Raw genomic sequence first — 25,699 nt, 5'->3', positions numbered from 1 at the left:
AAAATTGTAAAAAATTGAGTGTAATTTTTCTTACCTCTTGCTGTGCTGCAATATCTTCAAAGATTTCCTTTGAGTCTTCTGCTCCTGTTTGTTTTCCTAGCATGCATTTTCCCACTTGCAGCAATTTGCAGCTCAGCTGTTTTCCTCCAAGCTCTCCCTTTAGAGCTGAGGCTCCGTTTTCCTTTGAGTGCAAGTACCTGCATGGAGATAATCTCCAAAACATTGATTTTTGTACACAAATATTTAAATAATACAGGTGGATTTTGGAGGAAAGCAAGGATCTTTTTTATCAATCTGTTTAATGTTGTCATGGAGAGAGTGGGGGGCATATTTTTATTGGCCTGGAGGCTCAAGCCAAGAGTTCAGCACTGTCTTATACACTTGAGCATCTTTTAAAATCTTGCTCTTCTTTTCAAATCTTATTCTTCTATCGGTGTTATTATTAGCTCTGTTGGCCTGAATCTGTAACATCTTTTAACAGGTCAATAAATGATTTCTCTCTGCTATTTTATAAAGGCTTTTGTTCAGTACTGTCTTTTTTGGTACTAAAATGATGGACAGTCCCGTAAGTCCTCTTCTTATGAGACTCAAATATAATTTGTCTGTATTGTCTTTTCTAGCTGTTTGGAATGATACTGGCCCACCATAAATCTGTGATGTTAATTGTGTAATTCTGTGATGTGATGTAGTTGGAGTTCATTTTGTCAATGATTTTCCCATTATCTGCTCTAGTACTGTGTTAAAGTTGTGTTTATCTTGGGATATTAAGTAAAGAAGGAAAATTTCCTAAGTTCTCAGTAGTAAGATTCAGAATTTTTCAGAGCTCCTATGCTATTTCCCCGTTTCTCACACAATTGGTCTATAATAGATGTCTTCTGCTACCCTCCCTTAGATTGCACAGGCATAATTATCTGTAAAAAAAATATGCTGTGATGCATTCTCCCCCAGTTTGGGAGTGTGATGGTGCAACCACAGTAAAATTTGTCCAGATGTCTGGGAGTATTATCTTCTCCCACAAGTTTATTCCTCATTTGGGAATGCTAGAGTTGGTATAATGAACTTTCATTTTATACTTAGGCCTAGAATTCATATAATTCCTTTTAAATTATGCTTTAATTATGCTCACAAATTAAGTTCACCAGGCACTTCATGCTTGGCCCCAGACAAAATACTGGCTTTTGCCATCAAGCCCTCTGCAAGGTCTTCAGACCTCCCTTTGCTTTTGTGGACTTTCTCTGTGTGCAGAAGCAACCACCAAATTGTGCATCCAGAGTGTTTAGGGCTCGTGAACCATAGGTGGGGTGATTACCCCAAAGGCACATGCCAGGACTTGCTCTCCAGAGTTCAGGATTGCAAAAAAGTATGGGTTTGGTTTGGGTTTTTTAGGTTCCCAAAACATGGAGTGTAACTTTTATGCAGTTATGTGATCCAAAGTAAGAAGTGAAACCTTGTGTGAAAGGAAAAGCATGATTTATTTTGGGTTATATTTACCTCTCAGCAGGAAACTTGTCCCAAGGGCTCCCTCCCTCCTCGCTTTGCACCTGATCATCAGTGTTCCTGAAATCAGAGCAACGCGTTGGGGATCTCAGTTTAATATTAGGAGCACAGGACTGTGTTTACACCGTGTAATGGAGCGTGATAAAGCAACTCCTGAGCGACCTGTTCTTGGAAATAGCCTTGGTAGGGCTGTATCAGCTCAGTGCTAGGCTTGGGCTAATATTTCATCTAGATGCATTGCTAATTAGCCCACCAATGACAAGCTTTTTTAATTAAAGCAGGTACAGTGCTGCTTTTCTGCCTCTGGAACGTACATTGTGTCTATGTGTTTAGTTTAGCATCACTTGGGAATACTGATGAACATCAAGTTTTTATGGAAAATGGAGAATGAGAGACCAGACTGGTTGAGGTTGGGAGGGACCACTGGAGGTCATCTGGTCCAACCCCGCTGTTCAAGCAGGGCTACCTAGAGCCGGTTGCCCCGGACTATATCCAGATGGCTTTTGAATAACTCCAAGGAGGGAGACTCCACAATCTCTCTGGGCAAGGCTCTAAGGTTGTGGAGATGCAGCCTCAAGGTCAGGGTAGTTGCAGGAGATTTGGAGACCTAACTTTGTATCCCTCATCCTGCTCCAGACTGACTTAAATCTCAGTCCTGTGGACCCTGGGCCGGTGGGCTCTTTATTGCTGTATTGCCCTCTCACCTCAACCAGCAGGTCAAGCCTGGCCTGGGAGACCTTTGCTGAGGGAGATGCTACCAAACAAGTGGAAAAGTTGCCTTTATGGCAAAAGAAAACAAACAAACTTGGATATAAAATTCCCATTGAAGACCTAAGTAATTCTTACAGTGGTTCAATGCTGGTTTGTTGCTGACCCTTTGTGGCTTCGTGCTCTGCATTCGTTATGTCTGTGTGTGGTTTCAGTCAATCTGTTACCTGTTGCTGGTTAGAGCTGATCTTTTCTGCCTATTTATTTATTAATTTTTTATTTCTACTGGGATGCAAGCAGACCAGGAAAAAATTTGTACTGTCATACATGTGACTGAATAGGTTTGCGGTGCAGATTAATTCCAGTAAATCCTTCATTGATTCTTCGTTGATTACCGGTTTTATGAGTGGCTCTCCAGATGTTTACTGCAAGTGGTCTCCCATCATCACAAAATACATCTTGGCTGCTAGAAGAAGATCAGATTTCTGTTATATATGCCACTTTTCTGGTGAATACTTGTTCAGCCCCAGACGACGAGGGTGAAATATCTCTGGAAGATTGATGAGAGAAATGCAGCTAGATTTATGACATATATAGAGGGATCCATTAATCGAGGTTTCTCTTGTATTGCAGTGTTCCCACATTCCAGAGCCTTCCTGAGGAGATACTTAGTAAGCTTGCAGATGTCCTTGAAGAGGTAAGTGCTTTTAATTTTGAGAGCTAATGAGTTCAGAGTCTGCGAGCCTTCTGGTGGCAATATCCAGGCTCTTTTTTCCAAACGAACAACTTCACAATTTTGTCCCCAGTTATGGTTGACTGTTCCAGCACATTGAGATGACGAGAGGAGCTGTGTGAAAAATGAATCCAGTTTTGAACAGGACTTATGTATTTTTAATTGGATTTCTATCTAATTGCGGAGCAAAACAATCATTTCCTGCGGTGTGCAGAAGGGAAACCTTTTTCTCCAGCCCCTGGTTCAGTGGTGGAGAAGGGGGGGATGCGAAAATACTATTTCCTTTCAAATTTGATGTGACGCTTATGTTAGAGGGCAATATCATGCCTTAAAGGAGTTGTCACGGAAAAGCTGCTCCTGTGAGAGTTACAGCAGAGAGGGGTGATGTAATACGTGTTGAGATATTTGATGGTCCAGATGGAGTTGCACTTTACCTACGTGGCTCTAACTAGTATTTCATTAGTGTCAGGCTTTTAATGAGTCTTTATTTTAAAAAAAACAAAAACCACAGACAAAACCCCAACAACAAAAAAACCCAACCAACAAAAAAAACCCCCAAAACTAAAAAAACCTTCACCCAACCCCCCAAAACAAACCAAAACCCTCAGCCTTGCCCTGAAAGTGAACAAGTAAAATGGATATAAAATATTTGAGTTTCATTGCAGGCAGTTTGTCCGCATAGTTTATTCACATAGCACTCCGTTCTGGGCCTGCAGAATTGCGTGTGATTAAATATTAGAGAAACTGTTAATAAAACATTTCAAAATGTAGCCCTGTATGATTTAACTGCAGGAAATCTCTGTATACAGCAGTACTTTATTTCATTCATTGTTGGTTTTTCTCACACAAGCCTTGCCATCATGAGCAACCCTAATAAATACGTTTATAGAAAAATGTTCATGTGTACCACGTCTGCCATTGATTTTAAGAAATGGTGCTGCTGACATTTGATTTTTTTTTTTCAGAGCATTGACAGGACATTGTTAGTTCTTTGCTTTTTTTATTTAGTATACAAATAAATTTTGTAATCCCAACAAGTCAGTTGTTTGTCATACAGAATAATTGCATATTTATAGATAAACTTTATTTCCTTTACTGGAAAGTAAAGGAAGTACTGTTTTCCTTCCTAACCAGAAACAGAGAGTTTAATTTGCTTGGATTGCATAACCAGTGTTAAGCCCCTTATCAAGAGTTAAGGAAAAGAATAAAGTCAATAAAAGTTTTCCAGGGACATCCGAAGTTTCATGGCAGGGGAAAAAAAATCATAACAAACATCAATGAAGAAATGAGGCACGAAAGCAGCATCTGCGGGGATAACCCTGTAACCTTAGGGTGGATGCTATGGCAAGAGAGGCTGGTCATCCCAGTCTGTACTGGGATATGGCTCCCAATTTCCTACTTAAAATCACCCTTGTTATTCCCTTTGGGTTGGTCTTTAATTTAACATGCCATGTTTTGCATAAACTAAAAAATCACTCTACTATGATGTTATGCATTATGTATTTAACAGTATCTAACCTATTGAAACTAAGCAGCAATAACTTTATCCTCTCTGTTGCTGTAACAAGGATTGGATGAAAATGACTGGTTTGGCACAATTTGAGGCGGGGGGGGAAATAGTGTCATTCTTAATGTCAAGATTTTGTGCAGTTTTTCTTTTGATACAGTGTTGTGAATAATGCAACACTTCTGTCCTACAGTCTTTAAATAATTTCTAAAAACTGTTAACTAAAATGCAGAAGCAAGACAAAAAAGCTGGTTTAATTGCCCATTATCCAATTCAAACTTGGAAATGGCATAAAGACAGTGGGGAGGGAAAAAGGTCAGTGTTTTGATAAGATAATTTCATTTCTAGAATTGATGGAAATACTACAAGAAGTTCCTTGGATAACTTGAGAGTTAACAAAACCTAGGGTAATTCCCTTTTTTCTTGCAGTGGCTTCTGACTTGTGCGAGATCGCTCCCATCAATGAAATTGCTCATATTTTATATACATGAGAATAGAAACAAGTCTTTTGTGTTCAGTTTTAGCACGTTCAAACCCAAGCTACCGATATGCTGGTTTTGCCAAGAGATCTCCCAGGAATTAGCTTTCTAGGGCCATAATTTATCCTGTTTCCAGGCCCTTGTTCTGGGGATGGAGGTTTCTCCAGCTGAGGATCACTGCAGTTGACACTAATCTCAGAGCAGCTTTAGGGTGCACCTATAGCCCCAGTCCCAGGATTTGGGAGTCACTACTAGACCCTGGCACAGCTTTTCCCAGCACCCGAACCTGACCCTTCTGTCTTCTTCCATTACATTCTTTTTTAGTTATATTAATGTTTCTCAACATTACATATTAATAAGTATCAATGTAATGTATAACTGACTTTATTAACATCTCTCAAATCGTTGGGTAATGCCGCAGTGATTTTCACCGTGGCGGGAAGCCAAGCATCCCTTCCAGCACAGAGGTTGATTTAGTTTGGTTGCAATGCCATCCCTGCTGCAACAGCACTGCCTGGCCCCTGATTTTATTGCACTGTTTATCCATGTGCTTGCCAAACATAATGGGTGAGTCAACAAGTAATATGTTCCTGCGGCTCAAGACTTAATTTTTGTTTTACTTGGGGTTTGGTAGCTCAGTGTCTTAATAAGATGAGGTTTATTTCTGCCTGTAGGACAGCCTTCTTGAAACATTTGCAACTGCTTGCCCAAAACCCATATGATGCAAAGTTCCTGCGAGATTCATCCAAATTATGGGGTAGGGTGAGAAGAAAGATTTAAATTAGTGCATCTTGAGTCAAAATAAATGCATGGGTTTGTGGTCAGCTCAGCCTCTGCTTTGCGTAAACTAAGCTGTTGGCAGGGGGTGGCTGTTTGGGAGAGCAAGGGTTAATGGTGCTCCTGCTGTGCAAGGGGTGAAGGACGCAAATTCATCAGTCATTCTGTACAGGGAACAATTTTTATCTTTATTTTTCTGTAGAGTGGTGCGTATCATCCCACCTTTGCTGTGTGTCTAGGATGCGAGAGGGAACACATAGCACTAGAGTCCAGTAAAATGTCAATAAAATTTTCAGACTAGAATTAGTATTATCCCCAATGTTTTATTATTTTTTTTCTTTCTTAGTGCCTGCTTTTTCATATTCAGTTGAAAAGCCCTTCTTGACTTTTGTCTGACTCTTCAAGCATCATGCCCTGGGCTGCTCCTTCCTAAAAAACCCTGTTGCCCAATACCTCTGAGCTCTGGTGTGCATGCTCACAGCTCCGTTGCTTAACAGCGTTGAACCGGTGACAAAATAGTTTCACTGTATCGTATTTTGGTAAAGAAAATCAGTGTGTTTATGTTTAAATATTGGAGGATTTACATAGTTGGAAAAGATAACAGCTGCCAGGATGCTGCTTAAACATAGCTGTGTGCCTTACCCCCATGCGAGTGCTGCGTATCTCAGATTAAATACCTGAACTGGTATTTATTGTATAAACATCTTTGCTGTGGATGAATGCAAATCTCCTCTGGAAAACAGTAAAAGTGCCTTCTGGCACATTATTCATAAAACATCTGAATAATTTTGGTTTCCTTGGGTGAAAGAGGGGAGTTTGTTTGCAAATTGAAAGACTTGCTGTAGACGATTAATAGCTAAGCTTAAAAGTTGGGGGTTTTTTTCTTCTGTAAACCTGAAAAGCTTTGTGAAAATGCAAAAGCCTTGACCTTTCTTTCCCCACTTTTGAAGGCTTTGAAACAATTTACGGTTGTCTTTTCTGATTACAGACTTTCAGTTTTTCTTAGAGTTTAAAAAAAAAACTTTCTTTTCTGCATCAGGCACCCTTAATATGTACCAGCTATATATCACAAAAATAAATGGATTTTTAGTAGTAAACAGTACTTTTCTAAGAATATGTAGCCTTAGCATTATGGCACTTCATTATAATGTGGGCAGTTTATAACAGAAGGGAATAAAGTATTGATTTATTTATATTTTCTTAAGGCAACTAAAATGCTTCGGAACACCCATAGAATAACTTACAGCAACTGAGGTGCTGTCCACATATATGACACCACTGCCAACATTTAGGGTCCTGTCCCCTCTGGCAGTCCCCAAACTGGAAGGTAGCGAAGCGGCGTAGCTACCCCGATGGAAATTTGGGAGGAGAGGGAAGAGCATCTTCCCCACTTCGGGTCTCTGAGAGTTTTAACCTCTTTCTCATGGGAATGGGGAAACTAGTATCTATAAGGACTCCGACGTATTGTAAAAATCCCTCTGGGTCACGGCAATATTAATATTACCTGGACAAAATGCGTCTGGTGTCTCACCCAGTGGTTATCTGGAAGGTACTAATGTTGCCGGTATTTTTAGTCTTTATGGATTAACTCTGTTCGTTAAATGAAATTAAATCCTTAAGGGAGGAGGATGGTGAGTCTCTAAGAAGTGGATCAAATTGCCAGGAACCGCACCACAGGCAAGAGAATAAAAAAGGGGATTTATGGTCATGGAGGAGAAAAACCAAACAAAAACCCCAAAATGCCCAACCTCTAGTGTAATTTCTCAAGATGCGACTCCTCATGGTATAGGTGCTTTGTCTCCCTGTAGCATAGCAGAGTGCCTACAGGACATGCATTTGCCTGCCGTTAAGCACCTTTGCTTTGTGTTGGCGATTAGGAGGGAGAAAAAAAATCAGACAAGCGGTACTTCGCTATTGGAGCAAAGTGGCATTTTTTTCCCCCGCTGTGCTCCCAGTTGAAGCCTGGTGGCTTTTTTTCGTGACGTTGTGTGTATGGGAAGAAGTAGGACCCGCTGGAGACGTGTCTGGGGTGGCAGTGGGTGGACCTCCTCTCCTCTCGGCGGCCTTCAGCTCTGCCCATGTGCTTGCGAAGCTCTTCCAAGAGCTTGGCAGGAGGAAGGGAGTACTCCGGGCAGGAGAGGAGATGCTGAGAAAAGGGAAACCAGCGGGGAGGCAGAAGGACAGCTGAGTTTGAGAAGGTGTTTGAAATGTCTGGAGGAGGAGGAGGAGGGTCAGTCAAAGGTCTGCGTTCCCAGCGTCGCCGAGGAGGGGGATGAACTAGTAATGGGTACGGCCAGCGCTCAGACACTCTGGCCTCGCATCTCTTTCTTTTTTCCTTCTTTCTTTTTTTTTTTCTTCTTTGGGGTAAAAAAATAGGGATTTTTTTTCCATCTTGAGGTTGGTTCACTTCCTGGTAGTATTTTTCCTCTTTCAAGGGTATCCTCTGTGTCATTCAAATATAAAGCTTATCCTTGAAAGATTTATATCTCAAACGAGTAGTTCAGGTAACAATAAGTATAATTAAGGTTTCTTGATCTTGTCTCTTTTGAAACTATTTCCAGTTGCTCATGATTTTGATGACTTACCCATTTGATCTAGAATTATTCATTGCAGCTGCTGGCCTACAGGTGATTTTTCTTTTCTTTTTTTTTCCCCCATCTCAAACTACTAATCCCATTTCAAAGAAGGAGATTGCTTTGCCTGTATGTCAGGGGTGGACTTGTTACCCGCCTGAATATCTGTCCCAGCTCAGCTGAGTTATGTAGGGCTTTCAAGGTAGGGGAAAGGGGCAGGAATTCAGAGAGCCTAGGGGAGCTGGAGAAATAATCTGTGATTTAAAAGTTTTGTAGTTATAAATACACAGAAGGGGGTTGAATTAAGGTTTCGTTGACATTTTCGACTCTAGCATTTTCTAAATCCTGTGTACTTGATGTTCCTTTGCTGTTTGGGATTTAGCGTACTAATCCATGTAAGATGTTATATGTATGAATTGGTGCAGTTTGAGCGACAGAAAGCAACAAATGCAATTTCAATTTGGTTACCAAAATACCGGAGGTTCTTTTTGCATAGATAATGTCAAATCTAAACTACATCAAATGGATTCTTCTTGTATGTTGTGTATCCAGAACTCTAGGTAGCTTTGCTATATATACACATATATATCTCTCTCTAAAATTGCTGTATGTATGTAACTATATGTATTTAATATTATATAAGCAATATATAGTAGATACTTAAATATAATATAAATATGACTAATTGCCCCAAGTATGCAAATCACTTCATCAACTAGTCCTAGGTTTCCTTGCTGTAACTGTACAGTTTGGTTTGGGAGTGCATTAGGGCCCCGGGACTGCCATTCCCCATGTCTCCCAGTGTGCATTTTGGAAATTATTTCACTAGAAGCATTGATACTTCCAAATTTTAATTTAATTTAAAGCATTATGGAGGTCCAAGGGCTAGTGATGTACTTCCTCCAAACCCAGGCAGCTATGACTTGGCTACCTCATTGATCCCAACACATATATAGTCATAGGCAAATGGTGCTGCCAAACTATTTGAGCAGTACAAGTGAAGAGAAATGTGTTAAATACCACAGGCAGATGATGCCAAGCCTGAGAAATGTGTTCTTGCAGCTCACTGGCTGCGTGCAAAGCACATCTTGGGAGTGTGATCTCAAAGTGCTGAAAGCACGGATCACAGCGCCTGTCTGCAGCCATTTCATTAAAGCTCCTGTAAATTTATGTGAGGAGTGTTGCTTGCCGCTTTTTTTTTTCTTCTTCTTCTTTTTTTCCCAATTAAAGAATGAATTTAATAAAGCGCAAATGATAAAAGAAAAACAAAATCCATCTCTGTTGCTAGTGGTGCTCCTTCCATCGCAGCTCCTGATGAAGAGTGGCTATCTTGGAGAGTTTCATTGCGTAGTTCAGCTTCAAAAGCTGGCTTGGGCAGACCCGTCATGTTTTGTCAGCCTTCACGCGAAGATGCCAACCATCCTTCTTGCTCCACATTGTGAAATTAGCATGGATCAGAAATTCTTCGGATGCCTCTAATTAATGGAGTCTGAATACAATCCTCTTTTTATGCAGAATTGCGTGGCAACAGTGAATAGAACAGGAAAAATATGCAAACTTAATTAGCTTTCAATATAATTAGTAGGGGTTTTTTCTGCCTAAATAAGACTGAGGATCACTCTTTGGTAAAGGAAACCAAGTCTATGTAAACCTTTGCTGGTCCGTCCTGCAGGTAATTGTGAGAGACTGAAAGAGTTCATGTCTCAAACATTGTGGTGGGGCAAGTTCTGCTTAAAGACAAACCCTGCACAGCAAAGAACCCAGGTGAAAAGCCCATCAGCTCAGACATCAGCAACAGGAGGGGGAGGGCGTGCTGGAGGGTGCGCAGCTCCCTATTCTGATAAGCTCTTCTGATACAAAGATCAAATGGCCATGTCTGCAGGGAAGGAGGAGTTACTCCACAAACGACCCCCAGGCTCAAAGGCTCTAAACTGATGAGTTCGGGTGCCCGCCCGAAGGAGGGGCAAGGATGATAAAAGGACACCAACTGAAACCTGGGTGCACAAGCCCACCGGGACTGGACCCCTCAGCTGACTGAACCAACGCTGGACCCAGGACCAGTGAAATCTTTCTCTCTTCCTTTTTCTCTCTCTGTCTTCTTCTCTCTTTCCTTTTCCACAATCCCTACACCTCATCCGTTTCAAGATACAAACCGTTGACCAAGTCTGAGACTAAGAGTAGATCCAGCCGCCCCTAGACCCTTCTCTGAGGAGGAGTCTGGAAAGCCAGGGGGTCTGCTCTGAACCTCCTGACCCAACGGGAGGGATCTCCTTATTCCCTCAATTGATGTACATGGTTACACGGTTTACAGAAGTAGTCTTATGCCAGCTCCTGTTGTGAGAAACCTGCCACTTACTACCACACCTCCCCAGTTCCGTTTGCTTCTGTCATGAATAAAATCTTTAACTGATTGTTTGGTGTCATTTCACCTTAATTTAGCCCGAGGGAATTTTGAATTAAACACGACTCCCTGGTCTGTCCAGTCTGGGTCGTGACAGTAATGGTAGGTTCTGCCTGGACCAAAGCTGATTGGCAGCAGGTGTTGATCTGATTTAGAGGCACAAACTAGATTTGAGGGGGAATTAGAAATAGAGAAGACTAAAATGTTTTGGTTAGGTGAAAAATTATTTTTATTTGATTATTTATCTTTCTTGATAAAAGGTAGCACTCTGTTGAGGTATATTTATCGAAGGAGCTATGGGGTATAGTTAGAGAAGTGCTGCCTATGGAGGCAACAAAACGGATTCAGTCACAATTGATTCAGTCATATATGGACAAAATTTTAACTTGATTTGTACTTACATAAATTTTTCAAATGACATTCATGAAAACATAGCTTTGTTTTTGCAGGTGCTCCAGGAAAAAAGCTTTTTGGGTCTACAGCAAAAAAATAAAAGCACATTAGAAAATAAAATGCAGTTGGAAAAAATTACATGCAAGAGTACAATAAAGTTCCCAGCTGCAATGTCTAGAGCAATGGAATAGAACAGTATCCTCTTCTAACATCATTGATAAACTTTTTCTGGCCTTTAAACCTATGGAATATGTGTAGCATAGGAATATATGTATAGTGCACCTATGCTGTATTTTCCACCACGAATCACAGCTGCTCAAAGAATTAAAAGCAATTTCTTCCAGTGTGAGAAACAAAGAGTGCTGATCTAATGGGAAAATCTCTGCTTCTTTCAGTTTTTATCAGGGTACAAAACGCAGATGAATTAGCTAAATCTAATTGTAAAAGATACTGGGGAGAAAGAGAGAAGTGTGATTATTTCTCTGTAGATGATGATATGACTGTGTAGTGATGCTTACTCTAGAAGCTGCTCTAGCACTTGCATTGGGATAAAAGGTGTCACTTTCAGTTTTCCATTTGATTTTCTTTATTGTGGGCACTGACCATTTACAGGCAATTACAAAGAAGCTCAAGCTTAAGTTATCAGAGCAGAAGAAAGGAGTTAAATACTCCCTGGTCCCTGCAGATGCTTGTCAGGAACATTGTCATCCATGTGCGTATTGCAATAGCCATCCCGATTGCTCTGTTTTGCAGTGGTAGAAATGAAGGAGGTGTTTCTTCACACAGCAGTTAATACATCTGCAAAACTTACTGTTAGAAGGTGATGCAGATGAAGAAAAGCTTTGTGGTTAAGAGGTCACTTGGAGCATCCCTTGAGATTGTGAAATTGAGACCTTCAATGCACAAGCAGAGCTTATGGGCTCAGAGCAAGACTGACAAGGATCTAGCAAGCTCTTCATCTAAGTAATGGAGAATTTATTAGAAAATTATTGCCTGATGAAGTAGCTTGCAAGCAAACTCCAAATTTATCAGGTGAATGGTTTGGTCTAACTAGAACAGTCTTTTATTTGGATTTGGGGCTGTTAATTTCATTTGAAAGTGAGTTGAAGGACAACAGGACAAGTTGTCTGTTAAAAACAAAATTTGCAACCAAATTGAATAAGCCATTTAACTCTCCCATCCTACTAAAATATGCATTTGATTATTTTCATGGTTTCCATGGCCACTCCATCCTAGCGGAAACGAAACGCAGAAAAACTAAATGAGACAATGCTGATACGGGGCACTTTTTTTTTTTTCTGTTTTTTTTTTCTTCTACTTGTTTGGGATCTGGCACCCAAGGTGCATCCCACCATGCTTCTTTTGTTTGGTGGGAGCAGGGCGGAAAGCTGCCTTTGGGCCAGGCAACGCTGGGTCTCTGCAAATAAAAATCAACCAAATAATGTCTTGTATGAATAATGGGGATGGAAAAATGGGAGGCAGGGTGGAATGGAAAATGGAAACTCATGAATACCCAAGATAAATGTGGCTGAATATTTGTCTGGTTAATGTGACCATGGTTGAGGAAAATAGAGTGCCGCTGGTTAAAATCAAGGTGCTGGAAAGTCAAGGTGTAATCAAGTCCTTGACTGATTGGCTCCTTTTTTCTCAATTGTATTGCTTTTCTAGAAGAGTGTGTAATGCAGGAAATGCTGGAGCTATGTATACTGACAGAGCATATAGACTTGTTCAGAAAAACAGCATAGAAGGGCTTGTAAATAGGGAAAACTTTCTAAAAATACTGATATAGGCTTTAGTATAAAGATGGGATTATTAGGAATGTATGGGGAGATGGCAGTATCTCTGTCCTTTCCAAAATGTAGATATCATAATGAATGTAGGGAAGACGTTCAGCATCCATATGTCTAAGACTTTGAATGAGTTATACAGTATGTGGCTGGGGGGCGGGGAGAAAAAAAAAAAAAACAGAAAACAACAACAACAACAAACACACACAAAAAACCCCCTACATGGTCAGGGGGAAACCTCACTTGTGCAAGGGTTGCTGAGTTTGGGTCCTTGCAGACCTTTGCTGAGACTTGGCTGGATTTTACAGGCAAAAAAAATAAGACTTTTATTAAAAATAGCAAGATTTGTGCTGAGAAACTCCTCTGAATGCCAGTTTTCCTTTTCTAGTTTACTTGGGCTCCTTGCTGGTGGTAGGTAAGCTCTGGTTTGAACCATTGGTGTCAGTGGGAACTAGGGATTGATTCCACCTTCAACAAACCTCCTACTAAAGCAAGGGATTACTTCTCTGCCTCGTGGCAGAGGCAGTTGAAGGCTCAGGCTGGTGCTGTGGAGCAGAAGTGGGGAGAGGCGGTGGGGCAGGACCTCTCCCTTTGGCTTAGGCAGGTTGACATGGATCGCAGCCTCGGCCCAGTGTAAAGGGCAGAGACTACTTAATGGTACCGATGAAACAGTGATTAAAACCGCTATATGCAAAGAAGTACCTTAGACCCTGGATGTGAATATTTTTGTGTACAACTAGGGTGATCCTTTAGTGCTGGAAGTAATTATCCTTTTTGGGTTTTTCATGTGTATCTCTAAAATAAACGACACTTGTGTTCTGCTTATCACAGGAATGTTTTCTTTAGAAATAGCTTAATATTTCTACCTTGACAAGCCTTGGCAAAACATGTTAAAGGCTAGTCTTGAAATTCTTTAAGGCTTGTTCATCTTTCTTGGGCTCCCTTTCTGCTTCATATCCCATCCCTGGGCCGCAAGGGACGTACAAGGTCCGTGGGCATTGGCATCGCGGGGTTTGCTGTGCCTCCAGTTTAGCAAGAAATACTCTCCTGTTCCTGATGCACCCCGTTCCCTACCAAGGTCTTGGCTAAGTCCACCCCTGGCTTTTAAAACCTTAGCTGCTGCCCTTGCAGCTTTGCTGGGACAGGTCTTGTTTCATCCACCAGCCCTGTGGGTCAGCTGGGTCTTTCTCTTGCCCTTTCCCCACAAACTACCAGTTGCCTTTTCTTCCTTGTCCCCTCCTTCATGCCATTTACCATCCACACCCTCTTTTCTCCAATAAAATCCCTGTAATGAACACATGGGAAGCCGTTTCCCTGACTTCTACCCGCTCAGCCTGGATAACTGCTTCAGGTCTTCTCACGGTGGGACCTCTTGGGTGTTTGCCGTGGGTGCAGCCAATGAGCAATGCAAACCTGCTGGTCGCAGAGGGCTTCTGCCAAATCTGCTTTGCAGTCAGGGAATTATGTTCTCTTTCTAACTGATTTTTATGAAATGAATTTTAAAACCTCTCAAGAAGTAACTTGCGTTTACACTGAAAATCCCAGTGGCTTCAGAGGGATCTTTTTCCAGAGGCTTTCCACGGGGAGCTGGATTCCTCTGGAGACAGTAGGAGTTTATTATTATTTAATTTACTGTCAGAAGTACTGCTGCCCTTTTCTCTGGGCTTATTTCCTAAACCACAAAGATGGGATCAGCATTATTTTTTTTCCAGTGCAGACTATAAAATATACTGAAGTTAGGTCAAAGCACACCAGCTGGAGAATTACATCTCTTACAGCCATGCGAAGCATGTGGATATATGTATTAATGTAAATCTCCACAAGAATCCTAAAGGCTACTCGGAAGGGTAGGAGTTTGGGGTTGTAAAGAGAGATTTTCTCAGCTGCTAATGCAGCGCAGTAGTTTGCCATGCTGTTGTGGAGCCACCTGGAGAAGCCACAGCGTGCTCATTAGCATCAAATATTAGCTATCCTGTCTGTTTAACAGCACCTAGCAATGAAGATGTAAAAGCCAATGCTGGAGCCTGGATTTTCAAGTGCAGTGTTTGTATTGTGATCATTTTTTCTTAGGCATCCTCCACAAGGGTTTTATAGTTGCCTGTTTTTCAGCTGCCTCTTGAGTAGCATTGTCTTTTCCAGCTTATTATGCTGTTCTCCTGCATTAGGCATCCCTCTCTTCTTAATAAACACCTCTCAGCCAGATCAGTGGGTAGAAAAAGCCACTCCAGCAAGGATATGGTTGTCGTCAAGGCACATGGTGAAGGCAGCATCATGGAAAAGTTTTCAGCAGAACAGAAAAAAAATTTGCCAAAACGCTGCTTTGAGCTCCAGTATTTTATTTTTATTGTTTTCAGTAACAGTGGGTTGAGTGGACGCTAAAGCTTTCTGTGGTAAGTAGTTGGTAAGATGCTAGTTTATAAAGCTGCCACACTTGCCATCGCTGCTCTCAGGTTATGCAGGTTTTTGGGCACAAGTGTTTGCTCTTTGACAGGTTGGATTAAACCCAGCTCTGGCCTATCTGGAATATATTTTTATGCTCTCTGTAAGCGGATTCTTCAGACAGTCTGTCACAGCTATAAAAGAAAGAAAAAAAAACAAACCCACAAAAACCCCACAAAACAAATCACGAAATTATCTTTTTGTTGGTAATCTTAGATATTTTCCAGGGTTTCACAGATATGAAAAAAGGGATTTAAGTAAATCCATAATTTATCATTTGCATTGGCAGATTTACAGACTCTCTTCTGGATACATGTGAGATGGATGTGAATTTTTTTTTTTTTATAGCAGGTGGGACAACAGTGAGGTCACAGGGCGCAGCTCAGGAGATCCAAGTAAATATCTCCTCTGTGATCCAGCCATGTGCTTAATTTTCCCATATCCATTAGTTTACTATTTCCAATTTTAAGAGGCTTTGCAGCATACATTCAGGCAAAGCGCACGTGGATTCTGTTTTTCTGTGCATTTTATTTGCTGCTTTTGCCTGCAGACAGGTCGGGGCCAATGGGTCGGTGGTTGCCCTTCACTTCTTATATTGAGCAAATACAATATATTCAATTCAAACTGAAATAAAATTGAAATGTGTGCATTTGGCAGTTTCCACTGCAGCCGATGTGGCTCCACTCAAGCCCCTCTCCCCAGCAGCACGCGGAGCCAAGGCTGCTGCTGTCTCTGGGACATGGGCGATGGTGCCTCTGGGCCAAAACCATCGCTGGGATATTTCCCTTTCTATCTCAGTAAGTTTAAAATTGAACTAGAAAATCTAGATCAGACATTAGATAAGAAATACTCTTCTGAAAGTCCATTTGTCTCTAGTGATGTAAGTATCAGCAGCAAGGTATGGCACCGTCTTGCTCCAGTGTGGTGGGCAGGGTACAGATTCGTATAGCAAATGATCCCTTTTTTAATAATAATAATAGTGCTTTAACTACAGATTTTAAGATAAAACAAAGCTGTGTAATGTTAAAGAACTACATCTATGAAAAAAAAAAACCCATGAACCTCTGTAACAGTCCTGGTTCCTCCTGCATCTGCCACCTCCGCTCAGGACTAGCAGCCTGGTTTGCATGGAGCGTCTCCAGGGCCTGATATCAAAATTAAAAAGGAGTTTTTCTGGCAGGCTGAACTCTCTCAGCCACCTCATGATTTACCGGATGGCCCTGCCTGTTGCTGAGGTACTTGCTGGGTGCCACGGCTTTGTGCAAGCACAGGGGAGGAGGAGGCTGAGGGCTTGGCTTTGCTGTGCTGGCTTCCCGGGGAGCCTGGAGGGAGAACGTGCGTGTGTCTGGTCTGCTGAGCATCACCTTCGGTGAGTTTATTTTAATAGCAGTTTCCAAAAATCCCTGACTTTAACCCACATACGTACGTACATACATATATAGGCTGATTTTGACGGCAGGGAAGCAAAGAAACAAAATCCAACCTTGTGCTTACCTGAAAATATTCTGTGATTTCGACTCTCTAGTCCTGAATGGTCTGAAGCAGAAAAAGTGAATTGTTTCTAATAAAGCTCCTTTTATCTGTGAGGCGCAGACAATGCACTTTTATCTGTAAAAGCAGAAAAATATAATTAGCAATTATATTAAAAAACAAATATTAATTAACTTGATGGGTTTTTTCCCCTTTGATTCAAACTTTATTCCTCTGGTTTCTCCTATACCATTGCCCACAGTGACACCTACTGGCATTTTGAACAAGCCTGGCTTGCAGGCTGTAGCCTCATGAGCAAGTGATTAATGAGGGAAAATGAAGAGAACAGTAAATGTGGTCGTGGAGACACCTGTGGCCACCCAAGGAATGGCCACCAAGCTTTGAATGCTGGCCCTCTGCTCTGTACTGGGGCATCAAGCTTTGAGTCTTCCTGCACCAGCTGAAGAAGACCCTCTAGCAATGGAGCCAGTCATTAAATCCCAGCTTTGTGCTAGGCAATCAAGCATTAAAATGGGGAAATCCTCCTCCCCTCCCCAAGCCTTAGTGGCTTCTCAAAATACACCCCGGCTGGCAGGTGTTTCTTTTTTCAGGGAGTTTATTTTCCTTGGGAAATGAACTTGCTCACACTCACTTGAGTAGCTTTCATTTTTGTGCCTGTGTATTATTAAACATTCAATTAAGGTCTTGGGGATAGATTTAAACTACCTTCTTATTTCCTGCTATTGGTCCGGTATTTGCAGTATCTCCAAGTTGTAATAGTAGTAATTGAAAAGTGTCTTTGTGATAGCAGAAAGCTATTTCACCCTTAATCCATGAAATAGTAGGCGTTGGATATCTTGATAGATCACCACAAGACTAAGCCACTGGAGGAAGGGAGAAAGACATTAGAAATGGAGTTACTGATGTGGTAAAATTGAAATGGCCTTATTTCCATACTGCGCGGAATGCAGCAAAACACTATCTGAGATAAGTTTTCTTATTTACATTTTTAATACCTCATGGCTTTCTGTCCTCCTTAAGAGGGAATTTCCCATGGAGCTTCCCAAAGTGGAATTTCTTACCGCCATAGGGGTCAGATCCTGTCTGCCAGATGGGGCTCGCGAGGGACACGAGGCCAGAAGCAGTAATGGGTGATTGCAGGGCTACCTGCTGATACAAGAAATTTTATCAGCCACTAGGACAGACTGCTTGGTAATGACTAAGTCCTCCTCCCATGCCACCTTTCAGTGGAAATGAGATGTTTTTCTGGAGCAGAAGCTTTTTTTTATTTGACTGTGTATGGTTTGTCAGGTTAGATGAAGGCGGTTTTGGGTTTGGCTTTGTGTGTTTCTGAGGATTAGCCAATTCAGATGATTCCTTCTGGCCCTAAGAAGCTGTGAAATTCAACAATGTGTTCCTAATCTTCAGAGCTTCCAGGGAGTTGAGCACAGCTTGGAACTTCTGCCTCTCATTTGAAGTCTTCAGGCATTATGGAAATAAGAGCATGGGACTGCGTTCGGGGATCACACACAAGTTTTTTGGGTATGTGGCTTCAGACCCTGTAGTAGTAGAATAGGGATGAAATTCATTGTCATAAGACACTCAAAACATTGTCACAAGAGACCACCAGAAGTTGTATGACTTAAGCTTGGAGGTGAACCTCTTCGTAGAGCATTCCTGTAACAAATCTGTCTTTGGTACCTTTTTTGGAACATCCCCATAATAGATCTGTCTTTACCCTGAAGGAAGGGTTAGACTGGGACGGGGTCCATAACTTGCTGGTTCCTGGCAGATATCCTTGCCTGTATTGCGGAGCTGAAGGTAGCACCAGTGCCGTGCCAGTTGGCATTGGTAACGGGTATCTGGAATGAAATCAAGGTATGGGCTTTCATCAAAAAAATCTCATGATCGAAATGTATAGAAATTAAGTATGGTAGCAGATAAATTAGCCTCTAAAATGCATTACTTGGACGAGAAAATGTATATTTCTCCAAGAACTCAAAAGAAAATACAGAAGAGAGAGATGCGTATCATTCTGGACTGTGCATAATGCAATACTGCCATAGTGTACGGCAAGGTGTGTTTAACCTCATCTTCCTGACCTTGGAGCAGAGTCCAGGTTCATATACTCTGTGGTACAATTTTAAGCAGCCTAATAGCTATTTAGGCAACCTGAATTGCTGGCGTAGCCCATAGCCTAAGGATGACATAGCACAAGGAATTGGGACTGACATAGTTTAATGCTGTGATGCCCTCTCCCTGGCTGCTTTGCCTCCCTCACTGGTGAGGCGTTTGGAAAGGTGATAGCAAAGCCTGGTCCTGTAGTACATGCCCACCAAGACCTCCAGGTGGGATTTACAGGTTTTTTTCGCACCATTGAAGGGCAGCTCAGGTCACTCCTTCATTGCTTTGTATCAAATGGAAATACTAAAAATACTCAGACCTAACTTGCCAGCATGGCAGCAAAACTAATGCTATTCTCTTTCAAAAAAACAGAAGAGTTTTGCAAACATGAGGGACAGCGAAGAAGTTGGCTATTTTGCCTGAAAGCATTTTTTTACATAAGATTACTTGTAGTCGGATTTCAGAGGTGCATTGTGGACAAGAAGAAAACCCAGCTTTGCAATGGGTAAATGCTCGTTGTCCCTGGTATTACACACCAGATGGGAGGCAAAGGGTCAGAGCACACTGGGTCAGGTTAGCATCTCCCCAAAGCTTCCAGCTAGATGCACTAAAGAGCACTTTGATCCCCTTCTCAAGTCATTTGATTCTCCATCAGCAGCAGGCAGCTTTGGTAGCAGATGCCTACCATCAGAAATGAAATATTAGCTGCTGTCATGCTGCCGTATGCTCAGGGGCAGTAGCACGGACAGGCTGCTTCAGTGTTCACCCTTGAATTTCCCCCAGTTGGGTCCCAGTGCGCAGCTGGGGTGTCAGGAGGTTGCCTGACCTCGGCACAGCTCACTGCGTGTTTGGGTATACCCCAAAAAGGGAGAAGATCCCCCCGAAAGCCAGCTCTATGTTGGGAAGGGCTGAAACTCAGCTTCCTGCTTGGCCGCAGGCTTCTTGGGATCAGCCAAGTCTGGCTTTGGTTCTTCACCAGAAAGTCATGGAAAACAGGCAAGAAGGGATTTCTTGCTGGAGATCTGTGTCCTTCAGATACCCTTCCTCCATCCAACGTTACACTTGTGCTGAAAAATAAGACTCTCAGTATCTCAAAATTAATATAAAATGAAAATAGCTGACTGTATTGGTAATTCATAGAGAAGACAAGTGCAAAAAATAGCTCTTTGCTGAGAAAACTTATGATACTGCTACAGTGGAAAATGCTGATGTCCTAAATCGGGGCATCAGTGGAACAGATGTGCTCTCTTCCTCCTGTGCCTTCTGATTTCTGTCCACCATAAGAGACCGGGAAACATAAATAACATGGCTGTTACCAGCATGTAGTTTTACGCTATTCTTTTACCAGGGTGAAGGTTTTCCTTGGCTGTGTAGGAGTGGGGTTTATTAACTGTGACGACAGGCGATCCTGTCTCTGTTGCAATAAGACTCGACCCTGTGCTTGTCCGCTTGTAAATCCAAATTGTAATTTTCCAAATTCCTTGCAGAGAAAGCCACAAAAGATACAATTCTCTGTGCTTTGGCATTCAAAAAAACCCTAGCGAAGTAATCTCTGGATCAATGTGCTGTCCTTGCCCGGTAAGGAAAAAGTCAGCTGTCCCGTTAGCAGTGCTGTGTCTTGTGCCAAAAATCTGACCTAGATTACATTTCCCAGTGTCAGTCTGGTTTTCTTTTCAGGACTGATATTAAGATAAACTCAAAAAAAGCTGTTTTAAAGTGCAAAATAGATGTAGTCAGTCAAATATTTATATGTCTGGTCATTGCATGAGAGATTGATGAAGATGTTACTGTTGCAGGGTTAATTCTTGACATGCTTTATCTTTAGTAATCTAAACTTTTACCATGTTCTGTATTCATAATAGTTTGTGGGGTTTTTTTTCTTACAGCTTCATGTTTCATTACGAGTTGTGTGAAAGCCTGGAATAAGTTGTAGGCAGTGGCAAGGTCCAGTAAAATTTTCTTTGTACAACTTCATAGCAAGGTTCAAATTGACATGGCTGGAGTTGCATGAGCCTATTTTAACAGTAAGAAGTCTATATTAACAGTAATACTGAATTCTGTACTTAGGGGAGCATATTTTGCATTTCTATATTAAAATATAGTTTTTATCTTAATTTGGCAAGTTCTGTTGTCAAGAAGACAGTTGCAGCACAGGTTAGGGTGCGTAGCTCAAGGCAACTTCTGTTTCCATTGAGAAAAGTTGTTACTGCTATTTAAAATAATAGAGCTTTCAGGTTTTCCCATTTCATTGCACACTCAGAATAGAAGTTCACTTGCTGCTTTAATAAATGTATTTCAGGCAAACATTTTATCTTGCTTTCTTCAGTGTAATTCACTTCCAAAATTCCTTGTAATCCAGAGTGCTTGTTGGCAGACTGGGAGCGGAGTCTGCATTTGTATGCATGCAGGCTGATAAACTCTGCTTTTTTTTTCCTTTCTGCAGTTAATGAGAGAAATCAAGGGAAGAGGAGAATATTTTCTAGCAGCAGCCAAAATCCATGGAGGTATAAAAGGGGAGTATAAGCTGTGATAGTGTTTAATTCATCTGGTGCTGCAAGGCTTATGTGTTGAGTCAGAACTAGTTGTCACCTACACAAACCCCTGAAGTTGCCAAACTAGAAGCAACTGGTGAATTCAGGTGTTTGAATTGGGCAAATTACCTGTTTCAGTAAAACTCTGTAGCAGCTGGCTAAATCAAATGCTTTTCATAATTTTGCTTCCAGTAAAGTCAGTTTCTAGAGACAATTTAAAGAAGAGCATTTGCATATGGCAAGGTAGAGTCTCCTCTTTGATTCAGATTGCAAAAAGAAAATGTATTTCATTATAGGTTATTTGAAGAGTGGCTGAATATATTCAATTAATATGCTTTTTTTTATTCCTCATGATAGATTAGTAAATTAGTTTGGATCTTCATGGCAATGCAAATAACTTGTCTGAATAAGCATACAAAATTTAGAGCAAATTAAGAAAAATATATGAAACAAATATGGTGATTTACATTGTTCACTTCCAATTTCATTTTTGCAAGGAATTGATTGCCATTTTAATAGTTGTGGAACCGGTCTTTGGATTTACGGAGGGAAATTAGTGTTCCGCACACATTCTTCCATTATAAAGAGAAAAACAAATCAGAGCTATTCAGAAAAGGAGGAGAGAAGAGCAGCTACTTTTCTTGCATTTCAATGAAATCTAATTAAAAACCCGCATACTTAAGTTGCTTGCTATTGGAGAGACGCTTTATGGTGCAGTGACATAATGTGATATTGTTTCTGGTTGTATTTCCTCAAAACAAAGCTGTCGAAGTTGATACGCTGTCATGTTGCTGAGGGAGACCTTTCAATCTTTGGATTTAAAAAACAAAGCATCTTTACCTTCCCAAACAGTCTATTGAAATGAAGCAATCTGAGTCACAGGAACATGTTAATGTTCAAAGTAGGCTGGAAATGTCATGGGGCTGGGGTTGTTCAAATAGAAATTTCGATCCTACAAAAGCTCATACTCAAAACTAAATGAGTGCAACTGGTCATAGGCATGCAAACTTTTGTCTCGTGTTAATACTTCCAATTTTCAACTGGCATTTTGATCGCTACCCCCCCCCCGCCCCGAGTCAGCATCAACTCCGTACAACTTGCCATGTTATTTTTTTATTTTATTTTACTTGATTTTACTGTTTGCTAATTTTTAGTCAGCGTAACTGATTAATTAATTCCACTCTGCCTAGGTATCCTTTTCCTAATTACTTACTGCTCAGTTAACTCTCCCCATTTCACATCAATTATCTGTGAATCGGTTATTATTTTAGCTAGCAAGCAAAGTGTTGGTTTTTCTATCCCAATTCAGTGACAGCTTGATTTGTAGCCTAATACCGCTATCAACTTTCACCTGACTAATTTGCTGTCTTGTTATCACCGTCATCTCTCATGGGAATAAATCCTATTTTTTTCCATATTGGTTCCTCTCTCATCTTCCTGAGCAACCCTCTTTGCTACAGGTCTTCTCCCATTTCTCCTTAGCCTGTCCCAGTGTACTGCTCTCACCCACCTGTATCACCTCTGTGCTCCCTTAATCCTTGAACTACCTCTCCTTGAGTTCTCCCTCTTCGTGTTTGAGGTTTGTCTTAACCTTTCACCCTCTTCATCCCCATCTGTATATCTTTTAACTTTTCAGCCTTTTCAGCATCCTCCCTCCATTTCTCATCCGTCTGAAATTCCTGTTTCTTCTCAGATCATCCTGCCCATTAATCTACTTTTATTTCTCTTTTCCTGTTTCTTTGCACTTAAGGAAATGAAGCTCTCCCCCACTGACACCGCTTCGGCAGTTGATCTCTTCTGGTGGCCTCTCATGATACCAAATCAATGTGTGGTGGCAGGGCTGAGCTTCCTTCTCTGATCCCCTCATCCTTCCTTTTGCCCTTTTTCATCCCTCGAGCATCTTTACATCTGGTCTTTCTCCAAGAGCATCAGGATCTCCAGTCATCCTTTTCACCCCCTGCCACCCACTTCATCTCCTCTTTCTCCTCTTACATTTTCATGTCAATCTTTGCTACGTATGTATGTGGATAGATGACCTGCCTCCAAAAACTAGCACTTCTGAGCTTCTGCTATATTGCTACAAGTTTCCTTGTAGGCACAGCTTGGGCATCTCCTGAACCTCTGCCCTATGTGCTCCTACTCGAGGAGGTTGTCACTGACCAGGGGTGGGGGGAGGCAGGGACTATGTCAGGCTCGAGGGTCAGGACAGTGGTGGCCCCAGCACCAGCTGGTGACAGCATTTTACAACTCGAGCTGTTTTCCAGGCAGAAACAGAGAAACAGATGTTTGCCTCGGCACCGCGGAGAAAAAGTAGCTGAGAGGTGGTGGCCTCCCAGGCTGTTTGCAACTTAGGAAGCCTGATTGCTCTCCAAAAATGGTTGTCAGACTGCATTACAGTAGCAGTGGGGATGGAATGAGAATTAAAATCTGGTTTCTAATGCCTTGTGTCTACTTTTAGAACAAATTAAGGCAGGAAATTTCTTTAGCAATAATGCATTAAACTAAATAATGCTTTTTTTAGATTCTCTTTCCTCCTCTTTCTCCCTTAAAAGTACACGGTGCATTTAGGAATCAAAACCGTATCTCAGGTCCTCATTACAAAACTTAATGGACTTATCCAGTCCAAATCATCCTGGCTCAGTCTTTAGATGTCTCATCATCTACTTGAAATTCTGCAACATCCTTTTGTCGTAGAGGTGGCCGTATAAAAATCTTTGAAGCTCAACAAATCTTCATCTACACAGGACAGCTTCTACTATTCAGCCAATCCCATGGGCATTCAAGAGTCCCTGAACATGCTCAGGTTTGCTCAAAACTGTTGGTTTTGAGAGTAGGCTGGGAAAGAAACTTGAAGGTGACAGCAGGACTTGCGTCCTGGCTGAGAAATTTTTAGTCATGCCGGATCAGAAGGTTCCAGCAAAGGAGGAGTTAAGCAAACCTTATGATTATATGGGGGGGGACAGAGGAGCCTCCTTTCACCACAGGACTCTTCACAGCCTTTTGAGGAGTACAGAAGAGAGAAGAATCCCCGGCAGAGAATTGTTCATTTGAAAAAGGCATGGGGAGCACAGAAAAGGCATTTCCTCCTGTAACAGTGCCGCCCACTGCCTTGGGTGGTGAGGAGGACGCTCAGGAGTGGGAAAAGGAAAGGGCCAAAAGCTCCTTTCATCTCATCTCATGCATGTGTCTTCTCTTTTGAATGCAGGAACCTGAGCGAACGTTTTCCAAATACTGTTCCTTATACATTGTATTGCCTTTTATGTATCCCTGAAAATTGCACTTGATGAGCACTGGCTTGAAGTCCAGTGGAATCTAGAAGAAAAATTATAAAATCAGAGCTAAAAAGACAATGTTGTGTTTTTCATGACTAGAAGATGATACTACTGAAGTTTATCCCTACTTCGTGCCCTTTTCTTTAGTATTGCTTGGTTTGGGGGACTTCTTTGATGAGACATGTTTGTTCAGCATCAAACCTAATAAATCTTGTTTGAGCATGTATCTCACAAAAGTTACAAGTGATCCTATTTATCCACTGTTTATTACCGTGAGGAGAGTTGTGTTACGGTTGGACGTTCTGGTATTAAGACCGTAACTTTTATGGTGTAAAAGGAAACTGAACTGACCAGCTGTGCACTATGGGTCATGAAAATGCCAGAGCTGTGGTGCTGCCGCTTCTTTCCATGCGAGAAGTCAACCTTCAGGAAGCTCCTGAATGATCACAACTGTAATGTCATATTTACAGGTCAATGCAGAAGTCTTGAATTCATGGTGAAAATTCAGCCTTTTTCACAGAGCTCTGGTCGGCATTGGATAAACCACAGTTTGGAGATTTGTCTTTTGCTCTAAACTGTGTACGTTCAGTTTCTGTCTTCCACAACTTCCATTTCTATAACCTTATTTCCATCACCTATCTTGCCTTGTCCCCAGCAGTGTTGGTGGGTACAGCCCAGTAGCACATACGGGAGAGGGCCGGTTCCAGCCCAATTCAGGGATGTATGTCTGTGGGACACTGAAATTGGAGGAGTTTTTGAGAAAAAGGAAGAGAAGGAGGTTACCAGCCCCAGCTCCATCCCTGCCCATGTTGCATGCTCCCTCCCCGCTGGCTCTCTGCACAGCATGGTGAAATTTCAGATTCATGGAACAGTAGTGCCAAACCCCCAGAGAAACAACCAGGAAATTAAAGCAATCATTTAACCAAAGAACTTCAAATTAGGAACACTTACCGCATTTTTACATTTCAGAACCAGCAGTGGTCTGTTGTAGGACTGCTGTTATATTCA

At 41.6% G+C, this 25,699-nt stretch overlaps 1 protein-coding gene across 2 annotated transcripts in view; it reads left to right on the top strand.

Annotated features, from left to right (window-relative positions):
• Nucleotides 1-25,699, top strand: part of PRKG1 (protein kinase cGMP-dependent 1) — a 521,708-nt gene that overhangs the window by 357,909 nt on the left and 138,100 nt on the right. For both annotated transcript variants that reach the window (XM_069795904.1, XM_069795903.1), the window contains exon 5: nt 2,839-2,902. In XM_069795904.1, the coding sequence (XP_069652005.1) occupies nt 2,839-2,902 (64 nt within the window). The remainder of the gene's footprint in view (nt 1-2,838; nt 2,903-25,699) is intronic.

This window comes from Haliaeetus albicilla, chromosome 11 (assembly GCF_947461875.1).
Source record: "Haliaeetus albicilla chromosome 11, bHalAlb1.1, whole genome shotgun sequence".
In the NCBI taxonomy this organism is placed as follows: domain Eukaryota; kingdom Metazoa; phylum Chordata; class Aves; order Accipitriformes; family Accipitridae; genus Haliaeetus; species Haliaeetus albicilla.
This window is presented reverse-complemented; position numbering and strand designations above follow the sequence as displayed.